This window comes from Manis pentadactyla, chromosome 9, assembly GCF_030020395.1.
Source record: "Manis pentadactyla isolate mManPen7 chromosome 9, mManPen7.hap1, whole genome shotgun sequence".
Classification (NCBI taxonomy): domain Eukaryota; kingdom Metazoa; phylum Chordata; class Mammalia; order Pholidota; family Manidae; genus Manis; species Manis pentadactyla.
Window position 1 is genome coordinate 101,601,184 of NC_080027.1, and position 18,015 is coordinate 101,619,198.

Genomic DNA, 18,015 nt, shown 5'->3' on the forward strand with positions numbered 1-18,015 from the left:
GGCCATCACTGATTTGCTTTCTGTAGCTGTAATTTAGTTTGCATTTTTCTACAGTACTGTATAAATGGAATCATACACTATATTCTTTTTTGTCTGGCTTCTTTCATTGATCATAATTTTTGAGATTTATTCATGTGTTGTGTGTATTAGTTAATTTCTTTTTATTGCTCAGCAGTATTCCATTGCATGGATATAGCACACGTTGTTTATCCATGTACCTTTGATGGACATTTGAGTTTTTTTCCAGTTTTTTATTATTACAAATACAGCTGCAATGAACCTTTTTTTCCTTTCTCTTGAGTATCAATACCTAAGGGTGGAATGGTTGGATCATGTGTAGTATATGTTTCACTTTCAAAGAAATGCCAAATTGTTTTCCAGAGTGTCCCATTTTACACACCAGCACTTTATAAGAATTCCAGCCCTTCCATATTTTGCAATACTCAAGATGGTCAGGCTATTAATTTTAGCCATTCTGATAGGTATGTAGTGTTACCACATTGTGGTTTTAATTTGCAGTTCCCTATGGCTAATGATGTTGAGCATCTTTGATGTGTTTATTTGTCCTCCTTATGCCTTCTTTGGTGATGAGACTTTGACTCTTTTGCCATTTTTTAAAAATTGGGTTGTTTCTTGTAATTGAGTCTTGAGAGTTCTTTTTACTGGATACAAATCCTTTATCAGATATGTGCTTTGTAAATATTTTTTCCCAGTCAGTAGCTTATCTTCTCATTTTCTTCAGTGTATTTTGCATAAGTTTTAATTTTGATGTTCAATTTATTATTTTTTCTTTCATGGATTGTGCTTATTTCTAAAAGAAACTTTTATTTTGGAAGAATTTTAGATTTAGAGACAATTTGCAAAAATAGTACTGTTGCTGGACAATCCAAATCGGGGAGATCTCCCTTTGTGCTTGATGAGACCTCAACCTGGGAGAGGGTTCTTGACTCTGATTGAGAAAGAATTAACGAACAGGTTGGACAAGTATAAGTAAGGAAGGAATTCATTGGGAGAATAGTAATGAAAAGCAGCTACCCTGCAGGCAGCAGAGAGAAAGAGCCGAGGGAGAGAAGGAAAGCTCACTGAACTCCTGCTTGGCATTGGGCATATCCCTTGCCAACTCCTAAAGCCAGAGTCACCTGGCGTCCAGTGTCTCCTTGGATCTACATGTTGTGGGGACTAAGTCCCTACTGCCCCGGGATTTGGGAAAGCCAAATTAATTATTTTACTCACTCAAAATTAATTATTTTACTCACTGAGCACTGCGTGAAGTGAGATTATGTTCTGAGAACTTCTTGAAGGCAAAGAAAGGAGATTTTCAGGCAGGCTTTTAAAGAGCACAATAGCACTGCTGCAGTTCCATCCAGGTCACCCAGCTGATGGGAACTTGCAAGCTCAAATCAGAGCTCTCAGTAGCCCTTCCCTACTTAACTGGCATAGAACAGAGACAGAGTGAAGATTGTGCTTAAGTCTGGGAAATAGAATGAAATAGCAAAGAAACAAAGACACCACTGGAAGAGTGCAGAGTCAAAAATGCAGTAAGTTGAGCAGTGGGAAGGCTTTATTTAAAAAGTACACACTCAAAGAAAGGGGTGTGTGGGCACACTTGGAGAGGAAGCAATCTTAAAAAGCTGGGGATTCTGTCTTTTAAGGATTTTCAGGAATGGGGTAAAGGGCTGTGGTTGGGGGGGCATGTAGGCTTGTCATGCAGTTTTAGGATGTCTATCTCTTGTGAGAGACACTATGTCATTCTTCATAATCAGTCCTCCAGATAATTCTGTAAGATAAACAACATGAGGAATTTATTGATCTGGTTCTTCTCCAAGGTAGTAGCTTCCCTCAAGCAGTGGGAACATACCAGTTAAGACTGCTTGCTTTGCTTTAAGATAAGTTGTTGGCTGATTACCAAGGAATATGTTAGGATCTTGCTTTTCAATTATGCTTTTAAAATGGAATCTTTAACCTTAAGATGGAATCCTTCCTGTTCTTACTATGCTATTTATATCTCAGCTTTTTTGGAAAATTAATCATGATGCTTGTCCCATTTCTCTGCCCTATCTCAGTACGGAGAGTTTACCATATCCCATCACCCAGCTTCTCTGAATGCAACCTCTCACATAGTCATGGTACATTTGTTAAAATTAAGAATTTAACATTGGTATGTCACATGGAACATGTTTATGTTATATGTAAAAGCTCTACCTAGCTATTTTTTGGGGGGAGGAGCAGGTAGTAGAATATTTTTAAACTAAGACATCCCATATTATCATCTGTAAGTATGTCAGTAAAAGTGAACATGTGTCTGAAGGTAGGTGTGTGGAGGTACTTCCACATACAGGGATCAGTCTACCTACCCACTGATTTAAATTCCTCAATGTAATTCTGTTCATGTCAGGGCCAGAATCCAAAATTTAACAACATAATTGGGTAAACTGACCTGGAAAATCATTTGCAAATAAATAGAAATTTCCAAAATGGGTTTTTAATTAACCATTTGTTCAATGTTATGGAAGATACAGGACAGGATAAAATTTTGAGTTTTATCAAGTATCAAAGATACTTTATGATAGTTTTATTTCTTATGAGCAGTGGGCAAGAGGATGTTCAGAAGTAAAAATTAACATTAACTTGAAGCATTCTGCATCAATTTGTTATTTTTACAGAGCCATGTTCTCAGGCAGAAACACCTGTTTTTATTCCTTCTCTTAGGATCTAAATTTTTTTTTGTTTTAATAAACATTGTTTCTAATGTTCACTATATGCTGTATAGTGTTTAGAGTACTTTAAGCTATCTCATCAAATCCTCACAACAGTCCCATGAAATAGGTAATATTATTTTAGGAAATAGGCACAGAGAAACAAGTAATTGTTCAGTGAACTAGCCCAAGATCAACAGGCTGTGTGACTCTAGTCCTTTTTTTTTTAACCATCATGCTAGGCCATCTAACAAATTGTCATGGTTGAATGTATCGTCTTGTGATAACATGCAGCTCCATACCCCTCCATTATTGTGACCTCTGGAAGAAATAGGAAGACTTCAGTACTCTGTCCCTTTTATGGAGTTTTAAGGTTTTTCCTCCATTAGTGCTTTTCTGAGTACCAAATTCAACACCAGTGGTGAAACCTCTTGCCCATAAATTAAAGTGGTTTTTGTAAATTTGTACCCTAAGGAAGTTGGTAAAGTAGAAATTATTTGCTAATACACGATTTGAAGCATTTCCCCAGGAAACATTTAAGTAAAAGAATATCAATGGAAGATAGCCATGCTTGCATGTTATTCCAGCTTCAGTTTTATTTTTATTACTTTTCACCCCATGGCAGACTGTAATAATTATTTGCTGTAGGCCAGAGCTTTTGAAATTGTTGATGTTTAAAGTTCTTGAGGAAGTTGTGCAGCAATTTCAGCTCTTAGATAAATTTTTAAAAACCAGATCATTCTAACTTATATCAGCATTTTGAAATTTGATCTAGTTGTTTTTATTTTGATTTTTAATGAAATTTGTTAATTGTCTTAATGGTTGCTGCAGGTTTTTCTTCCTGTATTAAAATGTCGGAGAATGATGCTAATTTTTTAATAACCTGATCCTCTCCTTGCAAAACTTAAAAATGTACAGTTATATAAGTAAAACTGATTTGTTACATTTCTTGGATAGTCATTGAAAAGCTGTTTCTTTTTTATAGATCTCTGTTAAAGAGAGTAAAAATAAAGCTAGAGAACACAAAGCTAGATGTGGTAGTATTTTTACCCCTCCCACCCTCACAAATTCCTACCCAGAAGATGATTTTATTTTAATAATGATATTCTATATAAGCAATTTAGTGTATATGAGCATATTCATACACACATTTTTAGTTGAAAATGTTTATTAAAAAGTTTGGAAAGAGAATTTATTCAATTGTTGACTGTTTGCCATGTGTTTTTGCTGGGCTTTCTAAATATGTTGCTTGGTTGTATCATTTAGATTAGAACATCAACTACATACATGTAAAAGGAAACCACAATTTGATTGGTAGAACGTCTGTAGAACTACTGCTTTCGTAAGATAATAAGTAGATAAGGTTACCAAAACAATTCTTTCCAACTCTGTGTGAAGAAAAACTTGAAATCTACAATCTGCTCAACATGAATTTTCTTGTAAAGATAATTTTCCAGCCATGTGGAACTCTACTTCAGTTCATTTTATTACAGATTTACTCTGTTTTTAATTCCTTTAAACATTTTTCTTGCTCAGGACATCCGATGGTCATTTTTTGTTGAAAAGCACACATACCATTCTTACATGCATATTTTATATACGTTACTGACTATTTAGACCTTCATACTTGATGTAGGTGATAGTTTCACCAAGCACAATATATGATATACTTGTTTCATTGAAGTGCGTAAGACTTTGCCATCCTAAATGGCACTGAAATGTGATTTTTACAAGATTTGAAATTACATCTGCTCTGAAAATTAATACCTTTCTTTCTATATGAATAGTGAATCCATGCCACATGGGTGGGGAGGAGTTGGCAGAAAGGGATAAATACCCTGTTAGTTTCCAGATCTCTTTTTTGAGTTTGTGTGTGTGTGAGGATGTAGTGGATGGGTGAGTTGGGTTTGGGAGTTGGGGAGTGGTATACTGGTGGAGGTGATGGTGGTGCTGGGAGAGGAGTAAAAAGTGACTGAGCTTCCATTCTGCTATGTGTCAACCAGGAACACTCATTCATTGAATAAGTATTTATTAAGCACTTTATATTTGCAAGTTTTGGCCTTGTAAGTAGGGGTTAAAGTGGTTAAGAATATAGAATTGGTTTCAAAGAGTTTATTTTTTTAAGTGTAAGAGTATACATGCACAAAATCAAAAATAGCAATAGAGTTGTCACTCGTTTTGAATTGTGGGAGAATGTCAGAGGCTTACAGATTGTCGTTTATCTTGATGTGATTTCTGGTGCTGAACTTCTTAAAAGTCTAGGTGCTTCAGCCTGCTTGGGATTTTCATAGTACAAATTTAGGAAGTTGCCTAAATTGCATAGGATTACACCCATGTAGTCATAGAACAAAGATCTGTCAGCCATTATAAAGGGATTCACTGGTTCTTAACAAAGTGGCATATGTGTATTTCATCCACCAGAGGGAACTGTTGAAAGTAGGGACCCCTTTATATTCATTCTTGTTCAGTAGAGTTGGAGTGCGTTTGGGGCATTCCATTGTACTTTGTTGGCTTAAAAGTTATCAATTGGTGGTAATTTTATCTATTTATTTCTATTTTAGATTTCTTATGCAGAATGCTAAGGCTGTCCCTTACATGTCCATCCTTAACATCAGTCCTTAAATAGGGAACTGATATGTTAGATGTGGTTAAGTGATACCATTGATAAAGCTGTACTTAAGAGGAGGAATAGGGTAGATAGGTAAAAACTGTATTACATATTAATGCAGGTGTATTAGAAACAGAACCAAGAGGAGATAATAATATATATCAATATATGTGCTATGAATATATATAATATTCATGAGATATATAAAATATATTTAATGTTATATATATTTTTTACTTATAATATAGTAGGTATTTATATAAAAATATATATCTCTGTGGCATTGGATTACGTAATTTTGAAAGCTGGCAAGTCCCACAATCTCCTGTCAAAAGCCAGAGACCAAGCCAGTGGTATATTTCAGGCCAAGTTTGAAGGCCGAATAAGCAGTGAAACTCAAGTTAAAAATCCCACTTAAAGGGGCAGGAGAAGATGGAATAGGTGTCCTAGCTCAAACAGGGAGACAGGAAAGAAAAAAAAAAAGGACAAATTAGTTCTTCCTTTTTTCTATTCAGGCTCTTCAAAGAATTGGATAATCACCAGTCCTCACTGTTGGAGGGAAGTTTACTGAGTCCACTGGTTCAAATGCTAATCTCATTTTCATAAAAACTCAGAATTTAGGGTAATGGGATTTGATTTTATGGTAGTAAAAACAAGGATCATGAGTCTTAGTATCCATGGACCATCTTCACACTAACTGTGGATGTTAAGCCTTATACAAACACATGCAGGGTTCTTGACGATAAAACTAGTAATGCTTATGGTAGAAATTTAGAAAATCCAGAAAGGAATAAGGAAAATAAAAGGATATAATCACAGAACTCCAGTACCCATAAGTTTTGGATATCTGAAACTTTGCTGTCCTAATACACGCACACATACGCACACGCATGCACGTGCATACACACAGGTGTATGTACACACATGGCTGAGAAACAGTGTAAAAGCCTGTCAATAAATATTTAATAAATGATGCATCTATATAAAGTTTTGAATTGGCAATACATAGTTGTGGTTCAGAATTCAAAAAAACATTGTGTTATAGAGTGAAAAATATTGTTTATTGCCCTTGTCACTCAGCACTCAGTTTTCCTCCCTCAGGGAAACCAAGGTAGTGTCCTTTTTAAAAAAAAAAAATTCCAGAGAAATTTATGCACATACAAATATTTCCAGGACACATGTGCACACATGGTAGCATACCATATATATTATTATGTACCTTGTTCTTCTTGATTTTTTTTAGTTTTAATTTTTATCAAAGTAATATATTCATGTGAAAAAGTCATAGCTCTGAAAGGTTCTGTTTTTTTTTCCCATGAAGAAGCCATTCCCTCCTTCTCCTTTCCCCATTTTCCCTTTCCAAGGAAACCACTTTCATCTCTTAGCTGATTAATTTTACATTGTTTGCCTGAAATAATTGCTTTAATGTCAGTTTTAGGTATTATTCTTCTGCATATGATCAGATTCTCTTAACTGTGTGCTGGTAATAATAAAGCTCTGTCGTAATTTAGGTTAGATTAGTATTCGTTCATAGTATTATGACTATATATGTGTGTGTGTGTGTTCACAGCTGAGCCATGTAATAAAAAATTACTTTCCTTTTCTGTGCTACTTTTCTTTTTTCCTGAAACTAATATTTGAGTTGTTTTATTAAGCTTGCTTATTTTCTGTTTAATTACAACCTATCTGCCAGTTATGTAATCTGTACTGAAGATTTTCAAAGAGCCATCGTGCACAGGCAGTTTCATCCTCCTGAAGAAAGAAGGATCTTTTAGAGCTTCTGATAACCTCCAATTTAGACTGGTTGCTCTCTGTTCTTTGTGTGCAGCTATCATCCTAAAATTTCTCTTTCCACAAACAGCCTGGGGATTACCTTTCCCTGTCTTATCTCAATACCATATTATAATTAATGTGGTTCCATAGATGTCTAGTTTTCACACAGTAAAAACTTTTTAACTATTCCACTTGTATAAACTTTACAGCCAGCCTAACTAAAAAAAACTTTTTACCTCTTCAGTACTTAGTTCTTAAATCTTCATATATATTAGCTTGAATTGTGTCAAATTGACTTTTTTCTTTCAAGTTAAAGAATTGCCAAATATTGGCAACTTCAAACACTTCTACGTGATAGAACAATTTTTGCTAAGTTTGTATATTGTTTCTGTTGTAAATGGGGATTTTTCTTGTATTTCAACTTACAACTGGTAGTTTGGATAGTGAGTCTGGTGATTTGTTTCTTAATTTTATACCTGGGAATAGAATTTTATGCCCAAGACTGCTTTTAATAGGTGATTTGTATTTGTTTCCCCCCTTTATAAACTTATCTACAATTAATGACAATTTTACCATCTTTTACATTTGTATACCTCTTTTATCCTAATATTAGTTAATTGTAGTGATAATGGACATTCTTGTTTTGTTTCACAGCTAAATAGGGGCTTTTTTAGGTTTCTTCTTAAGTATGATACTGGCTTTTAGGCTTATATATTAGCCAAATATGTTTCCCATATTAAATATCTTACTGATTCCTCTTTTATTGACTTAAAAAATTTTGATGGATGTATAACAGATGACTGTGGAGGTAACCATAAGATATTTTTCCTTAATATTTTTGCATGGCAAACTAATAGACTAATTACTCTTTTGAACCAGTTGTCAATACCAGAGCTAAACTCTCTTTGATGTAACAGTGGAAAATAATTTCTTTGGTATGTACCTTGAGACTTCCTTTTTTATTGTTTTATTTAGAAGTTTGTGTCTGATTTCATAAGTATTATTTTCCTGTAATATTCATTTGTTTGTATTTTTGTTAACTTATGTCACTATTGTGTTCTCTATATAAAAATAATTTGGAAACTTCTATACTTTGAAATAGTTTAGGTTGCTTTATAGTTACCTGTTCTTATGTATTTGGTAGAATTTAGAATATCATTGGCATCTGGTACTTTCTGAGGAGGTTAGCTCTTGGGCAGTTTTCTCTGTTGCTTCTGTTATAATCAGATACTACTTCTGTGAAGTCTTTCTTGTTTGTGCTGTCTTGAAATTCATAATGCCTTACTTGTAATGTTGATAACACTGTTTATTTTTTTCTTAGGGCATTAAATAAAGAACCCTTGTTGTATATACATTTGTCTTCATCAATAAATTGTTAAATTATTAAGGGCATGAGCATGAGAACTGTTTATTGCCTTACATTATAGCCCACACTAGGGAATATGTTGGCTTAACAATTTTGTTTTTTTTGGTGGTGGTGTATGTTTTACAGGCTTCCCAGTTGGCATGTATGTTGTAAGGAGAGTTCTTCAGCTTCATCATATTACTCTCAAGATGACAGTTGTGCACTAGAAAATGAAAATGTACAGCTCCAGAAAAAGGTACCTTAAATATAAAAGTTGACAATGTAATTTGTGTATCAGCTTTCTAAGACTTCTTCAAAACACTTGGAAAAAGAGTAATTTCAAAAATAGTATGTCATAATTTTTGGTGGAGATTTGTAATTTTCCTTGCTATAGTCTGAGGAGTTACTCAGGTAATTCTGAAATTAAGCTATAAATATATTTGTACTTTTTCTTATTATTTAAATTTGGAGTGTTGTAACATCCTTAGTCCTGCGTTAGGGAGAACAGTAATGCTTATTCAGAGACGTGAAAACGAATGGCTTTCTTTTTAATGTTCTAAATAGTTAAAGGGTTTTTATAAACTCCTGTCTTATAAATTTAAAAATATTAGAAATGAGGATTATAGTGAGAGTCTATATTCAGTGACTGTGGAGTTGGTTTTATATAATTAGGTGGAGTGAATAGATAGTCCAAAAAAACCTCATGGTCTCTAAATCATTTATTATTTTTTCATTTATAATTTTAAGTGATAAAAGGTGAGTGTTGACTAGATTTGGCTTACCCCCCAAAATAAATGAACTTATTTTAAAATACAAAAATAACTTCCCCATTTCCTTCCCCAGAATTCCTTCCCCAGATACTCATTTCCTTCCCCAGAAGAATCACAGTTTACTATTGGGAAAACAGATCATTTTCTGTGGATATAGATAATACCACTATATAGTACATAGACTAATATTTAAATTTTCATTAAAATGTCATTATAAATATTCTAAACTGACTTCCCCTTTTCCCTTGATAATATCTCATGGACATGTTTTCATGTTGCTGTATTCTTTTGAATGGCTACGTTTTTATTCTATCATATAGCTATATCATAGTTTTTTAAACATCTGTCATAGTTTCTTTATTGACAGATTTTTGCATTGTTTCTCAGCTGTGTGTGTGCATGCATGTGTTTGTGTGTACATTTGCATGTGTGCGGGTAAACATGTACTTACAATGACATGCTTGGGATTTGTTTTTTGGCATGATATTTAGAGTGGGTTATTTAAATTTTTGAGTTATGTAAGATATTTTGGGGATAGAGCATTAACATTTTGAAGATTTGCTGAATATCTCTCCAAAAAAAAGTATAATTTTATGCTTTCACCCACAGTCTGTAAGTCTTAGATCTAATCTCTTTGATGAGAAATTTGAAGACCATATGAATTTAACTTAAGAATGAATTGAAGCAAAACATTGAGGGAGGGAATTATTATTTCAGTAAACATTTAGATACCAACTATGTGCCGCACAGGCTTAGGTAAACAAAAATGAATATGAACTTCGCTTTTATAAACTTATACGCTGGAAGATATGTTTAAAGATGTAAAGGTATCTGAAATCCTAACTTGAGAGTGAATATGTTCAAAAGTGAGATGTTAAAGAGCTATACATATATTTACTTATCAAATGTTTACAGGAGTCTTGACTAGCACGTAGAGCTGGGGTGGCAGGACTAAAATGCTTATTAAAAAATCAGATGAGGTTCTTGAACTCATTTAGTGTACATTTTAAGTGGGAAGGCAAGAAAAGGACAATAAGTGTGCAAAAAAATAGAAATAACTAGAGTCAAATGCATACAGCACTGTTTTGGATGTAAAATGTAGAAAGAGATGGGCTTTAATATTGCTTCTGGACTGTTTTGTGAAACATTTTATCAGGTAGCCTTTTTTCTTTGTTGCAATATAGGATGAAAGAGAGGGACCTATCAATGCTGAATTACTGGGAAAAGTGGGTTCAAACTTACCTATTCCTCCAGAAGAACGTAAATTAAAAGATGATGACAGTGTGGATATACAAGTAAGCTATATTGCTTTGATTTTAAATGATATGCCTTTTCAAACTACTAGATAGCAAACCACTTGACACAATAATGTATAGTTTCCTTTTTGAAGTACCATGCAACTGTCCTTAATACTCTTCACCTGCTAAGAATGCTGCTTTAGAGAAAATGCAGAATTTCAGATTTAATAATAAATGTGACCATTACCTTTGTTGAAAAGTGGGTGTAAGTCTTCATTTTTCCTTAAGTTCAGTTTTGGCTCAGTATACTGTGTCTGATCTCTTCAGATTTTCAGATGTTGGGGAATTTCTTTCTGACTTATAATAAAAAAAAGTATTTGTATGTAGAACACAGTATTTTGATACCAAAGTCTTATCACCAGTGTGGAATATGTTTTTTCCCTTTTTTTCTCATATCACATCTTAAGTAATTCCATTTTGTATATCAGAGTTTATGAGAGATATTAAAAACTAGCCCAGAATGTAAGCTGACCAGAATGCTGAAACATCTGGAAACTATTTAATGTCAGGAATGGCTGAAGGAACCGGGGGGATATTTGATCTGAAGGAAGAAGGACTAAGGAAAAATTGTCTCATGTATTAAAAAAAAAATTTCAACTCAAAATGAGGAGGAATTCTCTTTTTTAAATACAGCCAGAGCTATTTTATGTTATCTAGGGAGATACAGTGATCTTTTTTTTACTGGATTCTGCAAGATACTTGTCAAAGGTTTTGTGCATAAGAGTAAGCTAAAAGTAATCTCTTTAGCTCTACTAATTAAATGACTATCATGAACAGTCCCAGTCCCACCATTGTTCACTTTCTAGAACTTGTGTCATGGTATATACTCTTATTCAAATTCTTTGATGTGAGTACTGCATGTTTTAGACCTATGCTGTTCAATACAGTAGCTATTAGCTGTATAGGCTGTTGAGCACTAGACATGCAGCTTATCCAAATTGAGATTTTGGAGAATTAGTATAAGAAAAAAAAAGAGTGTAAAATATCTCAATTTTTAAATTAAATAATAAAATATTTAAATGGTAATATAAATGGTGAAATCACAATAAAGTATTTGATAATAATGTAATAGTCTTTTGCTCAAGGCATCCACCATGAAATGCAAACTGTTTTCATTCCTTTATGAATTTTTATTCCAGTATAAGTAATTCCCCAAATGATCACATTTTTTATTCTTTTGATTGCCTGGTCTTTTCTTTCTGCTCCCATCCTGCTTCTCCTTTTTTTCAGAGTCCTAGTTCTTCTAGTCCATAATAGTCCATAGTCTGACTACCTCTCACTTGATATTCCTTATTGGGCATTAAATGTCTTCTGTGTGCTAGGTACTGTGGTAGACAATGGGAATGTGAAGATAAGAGCATATAGTCCTTACTCAAAAAAAAGACAGTTATAGCATAGTTGAAGAAGGGAAGGAGACATAAATAAGGACAACTGAGGTATTACAGATGCTCTGTTAAGTCTGTACAGAGAACAGCAGAGGCATAGGGGAAGGGGAGTGGCTAACTCTATTTAGGGCTGATTATGGGGGAGGGAGTGCTGATAGAGGTTTTCAAATATAAGTAAGGTGTTAGGTAGATTTAAGATGTGTTTTGGACGGGTCAGAGCATCCAGGATGGAAGAAGCAGCAAGAGTCATGTATTGTTTTGTAATGCTACTTGTACGTGCCTTATGATATTGTTTATTTATATACATTATCTTCTAAGCTGGTCAGGGGAAGGAATTACATGTTGTATTATTTTGTGTATTTACACAGCATTTCTATGTTGTTACCAGCATTAACTAATTATAATGAGAAGAAAATAACCGTAGATCCTGATACAGAATAGGAAATAAGACAGAAGAAAGACAAGGTCCTTTGTCTTGGTTTATGAAATGCCATGAAAAATGTGTAGAGTCTCTAATTTAACATGAAATATTCCTTAGATAGTATTAGAAGAAAAGATTTTTATAAAAGTACTTTTTCAGTTAACATTCCTTTTTCTGTCACTTCAAGACATACTTTTTACAAAATCCTGCTCAGCTTGAGAGATAATTATTAATTTCAGCATTTAGTATAACTGACTTTTTTTAAAACAGGAGATGGAGTCAAAAAAGTTAAGTCCATCTGTGATTGAGACAGTCCCTACAGTTGATCCACAGGAAGATTCTTCCAATGTAGTTGTGAGCAGTGAAGACATTGAAAATATTTCCAGTTCATCTACCTCAGAGATCACTCCAATCTCAAAGCTTGAGTAAGTCATTACAAAGAAAAAAGAATCTCATTAGATAATGATAGAAACATTTCTTTGTAGGGTAAGACAGCTTGATACTCAGATTTGAAATTTAGGTTATATAGCAAACCTAAGTTACAATGCCTGTTTTGTTATTATTTTTTAATGTAATGATCTTACGACTATTTTGCTGCCTTCCTTAGTGAAACTGATTAGATCCCAGCTGTAATATCTCTACATTATGTAGGTAAAGTGAGGTTTGTAACACAGTATACTTATTTGAATAATCTTCCCTATAATTATCAAAAATACAAATGTCAGATTATTCATTTCCATTTAAATATTACTGTGGCACGCCATTCATAATTACGTCTTTTGGGTGAGTAGCTGCCTTTTTCAAACTTGATAATCAGCCTTCAGAAGATTTAGGCTTAAAGTTTCCTTAATTTGGAAAATCTATTATATATTCCTCTTAGCTCCTTCTAGCAAAATACAAAGAACAAAAAATTCCGTTCTCTTCATACTACCTTAAGCATTGCCTTTATCAAACGAGTCAGTATATATAAAATACATAAGACAATATCTGACACATAGTAAGAATGTATGTGTTGGTTAATGTCGTTATCATTTCTACACTTTGTTTGTTTTTTACCACAAGCATTTTTTAAACATCTGTTCTCAAGAGTGTAAGGGGGACTGGATTGAAGGAGCTGTACACAAAAGATGTTATAGTTACCATTTAGGAGTCTTTCCTAGTAAGGGACAAGGGAACAAGACGTGCTTAGAAATAATGGTAGCATTAAAAAATTTTAAATATTAAATACTTATTCCAGAAAGATTTTAAGGCTAAATACCTTATATTTGAACAGGATATCTTATTTTCTGTGTTATATTTCACATGACTGTTCAGTGAAATAGAAGCAAGGTAGGGAAAAATATTAGGATATATATTTTTAAAATGAAATTCTAAAAGTCCCTTAAGAAATTGAGTGAAATGTTTTGAGATAATGAATGATTTTTTTTTTATATAACTATAGGTAACAAGTCTAACATTGGTAGAATATACTGACATGAAATGTTAAAGAAGGTACATTTAGAACAAATAATTTAAAAATCTTACTTTTGATAAGACCGAATATTAACCTGTAATATTGTCTTTTAAAATATGGTAATTAGCCGTTTAGAGGCCAAGGGCACACTTACACATCAAGAGTCAACAATTGACTCTACAAAATTTGAAATAAAGTAAGTGAATTCTTGAACAGTCTGCAAAATTGTAAAATGTACATCTCTGGCTTAGATAATGTTTTGGAAATCACTAATATCATTTTCAACTTACACTTCATTATGTTCATTAAATTGCTAGATTGTCTTTTTTTGTTTCCATTTTTAGTGAAGAAAAATCTGGTACTATTCCTAGAGCCAAACCAAGTGAAACTGAGCAATCTGAAACTGATTGTGATGTTGGTGAGGCCTTTGATACAGATACTCCAGTTGACCAGCCTTCCTTTGTCAGTCCACCTGAAAGGTAGGTGCAAACATTTGTTGGCCTTTTGTATGATTCTGTAGTAACAGCAGTGTCACGTTTGAATGGTCTTTAGTACTTGCTTAAATCCACTTTATGATGGACAGGAAGCTGATCTCTTTGTGCTCCTTTCTTGCTTTACTTTGTACATGATAATTATAATGGCTTAGATTGCATAAGCTTGTTTTTTAGCTGAAGTTCATTCATTTGCTGTGTCTTTTGGTTTCAAATAGCCTTGTTGGCCAGCATATAGAAAATATATCATCTTCACATGGCAAAGGAAAGATAACAAAATCAGAATTTGAATCAAAAGTTTCAGCAAGTGATCAGGGTGGTGGTGACCCAAAATCTGCATTGAATGCTTCAGATAATTTAAAAAATGAGGTAAGTATATAAACTTGCCCTGTCTCTTACTTTATTATACAATTCGGTTTTGTTATTAGCTAAAGTAATTTGCTAACCATATTTGTCATTAAGTCAGGGATTAAGGAGTTAATGATGAATGTAGAACTGTGGTGAGCTGAACTCCCTAAGCGCAGATTGTTACTTAATGGTACTATTGCTAGTACACTGTTTTATATAAAATTGTTCTAAGCATAAACTCCCCTTGGTTATATATAATTAAATGGTTTTCTGCCACCATCAGTTGTTTGATACCAGACACACAAAGTTCTTATTTAAGCCCTGTCTTAGAGAGGTATATAGGAGCTATGATTATTCAATGTAAGTATCTTTAGAATATAAGTTTAACTCAGTAATACAAAGTTAAATTTAGGCTCATGAAGGAGAATTATTATTATTATTATTTTTTAATTAAAGTATCATTGATATGTAATCTTATGAAGGTTTCACATGGACAACATTGTGGTTTCAACATTCACCCATATTATCAAGTCCTCACCCCCTCCCCCCGCCCATTGCAGCACTGTCTTATCAGCATAGTAAGATGCTATAGTCATTACTTGTCTTCTCCATATGAAGCAGCATTATTTTAAAGGGACATTTTACCTTTTGTTATTTGTTTGCAAAATACAACTAAACCAGCTTATTTTGAGGAGTGTGATTCTTATAATAAAGTCAGGACTTACAGTGTAGCAGTTTTACTTTCTTTCCCCTTTTGAGTTCTACTTTGACTTCATGTAGAAGCCAGTGCAAAATTTCTTGAAGAAATACTGACAGAGAACCTAGGCTCCCTTCAGGTAAGAAGTACCTAAGGAAAAGAGATGAAGGCCAGTCCATGAACTTCACAAAATCAAAGAATGGTTCAAAGTGCTGAGTGTCACATCCACATTTGTTCCTTTTTAATTTGGGTCTTCTGTTCTCTACCTCCTTGTGCATATTTTCAGTAAACCTGTACTCACAACTAACTAATCTTCATTCTTGAGACTTTTAGTGTCACTGGACCAGCTATTTCTATGATGCTTTTATAAATACAGGAGCTCAGCATTTCATAATCCAGCATCTTAAAGGAGCTAATTTTCCCATTGAACCCAAATCAAGCACATGTTACAGTTCATTTATCACATACCACAGCCATAAATAAAACTAGACAAGCATGACCAAAGTTAGGAGCTATTTAATGTCAAATGTAAATATGGCAGCCAGTTTTGTCCTATTTGCTTATTCTCCTTAACTATTGGGATACTAAACTGCTCTTCATTATGAGGGGACTTAAGTGTTTTGTGAGTTTGCTAAGAGACAAGTGGGTGTATGTTTTAACTGGATTAATTACCTCCTATATAAATTAGTATCCCGGGAAAATTGTCAGATAATGAGCACATTTTGAAATATCTAGTAGGTTTGTGTATTAGCCTTTCAGGGTTAATTCTGCCAGGTTAAGTTTGTGTGACTGGGAGAGAGTTTGTTTTTTGATGCGAGTAGATCTTGTGCTATCCCTGTTTTCTCAAAGATCTTCAAGACCCTGTTTGTCGTGCTTATAGATAGTGCCCTCCAAAGTGATTTTATTGCATTGTTTAATTTTTTAATTTGTTGCTAAGAGGTAATAGTGGTTGCTTTGCCTGGGCCTCAAAGGAGTGTGTGTATGTTCTTGTTGTTTTATTTCTTTTTAGTATTTGGGCTTTACCTTAAGTATCTCAGCTAGGCTAAATTTTTAAAATATATGTTTCTTGTTTATTTTTTCATTCAAACTAGATTTTTATTATATAATTTTTAAATTGGATTGGTGGTAATACTAGCTCTTTAATCTTACTTTCTGCTATGTTTTTTTAATACCCACATGGAGGTTATAAAGGAACCAATTTGCTAAGTCTTCCTAAAGGAAGATTATGGGTATTTGTATTAGTATGTTAGTATTATATTAATATTACATTAATATGCTAATTAGTATTATGACTCAAAAACATGCCCTAATGTAGCAAATGTATAATATATAAGACTTGTGCTATTTACCAGAGTAAGTGGTCTAAATAGATTTTGTACATTTCTCAAGTTACTGTTAGTAAATAGATAGTATGCTTTAGGAATACAAAAATAATTAAATAATATTAAATAATATAGTGAACATCCTTGCATACACTATTCAGTTTAAGGAAAAAAGTTACAGATTGAATCATATGCCCTTCCCCAGTTGATATTTCTTCTCTTTTCAGATACAACCACTCTCTTGAATTCAGGGTGTGTTATTTTGCTTTGTTTTGTTTTGCTTAAGAACATGTTTTAAAATTTTTTCCAAAATTGTATTACTGTAAACAGTACATGCTATTATTTATTTGGTATTTGAAACCAACATAAAATGTTACCATTCTTGCTTTGAGTATTATTTTATTCAACATTGTTTTTCAGATTTGTCAATTCATTGTTTTTTGCTCTACCATGTGTATTTGACTCTATGGTTTTTCTGTTCTTCAATTAATGGATATTTAGGTTGTTTCTAATTTCTTGATATTGCAAACAATGCTGCAACAAGCCTTCTTATGCATATTTTTTAAGGCACATGTCCATGTTTTCAATGATATTTATACAAAAGAATGAAATTACTGGGTCATAGGGTATGCACATCTTTACTTACATTGTTAACTTTTAAACTCCCTTCAGCAGTCTAATAGATATCTCATGGCTCAACAGACGTGCCACCCTTGGCGACAGGCTGTCACACTTTTTTTTTTTTTTGGTATCGTTAATCTACAATTACAGTAGCAACATTATGGTTACTAGACTCCCCCCATCATCAAGCCGCTACCACATACCCCATTACAGTCCAGTCACTGTCCATCAACGTAGTAAAATGCTATAGAATTACTACTTGTCTTCTCTGTGTTGTACAGCCCTCACCATGTCCCCCTCTACATTATGTCTGCTAATAGTAATGCTCCTTTTTGCCCCTTGTCCCTCCCTTCCCAGTCCCTTTCCCTTTGGTAACTGTTAGTCTATTCTTGGGTTCTGTGAGTCTGCTGCTGTTTTGTTACTTCAGTTTTTTGTTTGTTCTTGTACTCCACATAAGAGTGAAATCATTTGGTACTTGTCTTTCTCCACCTGGCTTATTTCACTGAGCATAATACCCTCTAGGTCCATCCATGTTGTTGCAAATGGTAGGATTTGTTTTCTTCTTATGGCTGAATAATATTCCATTGTGTATATATACCACATCTTCTTTATCCATTCATCTACTGATGGACACTTAGGTTGCTTCCATTTCTTGGCTATTGTAAATAGAGCTGTGAGAAACATAGGGGTGCATATATCTTTTTCGAACTGGGCTGCTGCATTCTTAGGGTAAATTCCTAGAAGTGGAATTCCTGGGTCAAATGGTATTTCTATTTTGAGTTTTTTG

The 18,015-nt window shown here is 33.6% G+C and overlaps 1 protein-coding gene across 4 annotated transcripts in view; it reads left to right on the forward strand.

The window, feature by feature from the left end:
- The window catches only part of SUCO (SUN domain containing ossification factor), a 102,577-nt gene that overhangs the window by 19,333 nt on the left and 65,229 nt on the right, over positions 1–18,015 (forward strand). For all 4 annotated transcript variants that reach the window (XR_008999344.1, XM_036918465.2, XM_036918467.2 and 1 more), the window contains exons 2-6: positions 8,570–8,678; positions 10,377–10,487; positions 12,567–12,721; positions 14,094–14,228; positions 14,459–14,609. Coding sequence is in view for 3 of the 4 variants with exons in the window: in XM_036918465.2 (XP_036774360.2) it covers positions 8,570–8,678; positions 10,377–10,487; positions 12,567–12,721; positions 14,094–14,228; positions 14,459–14,609 (661 nt within the window). In the remaining variant the exon portion in view is untranslated. The remainder of the gene's footprint in view (positions 1–8,569; positions 8,679–10,376; positions 10,488–12,566; positions 12,722–14,093; positions 14,229–14,458; positions 14,610–18,015) is intronic.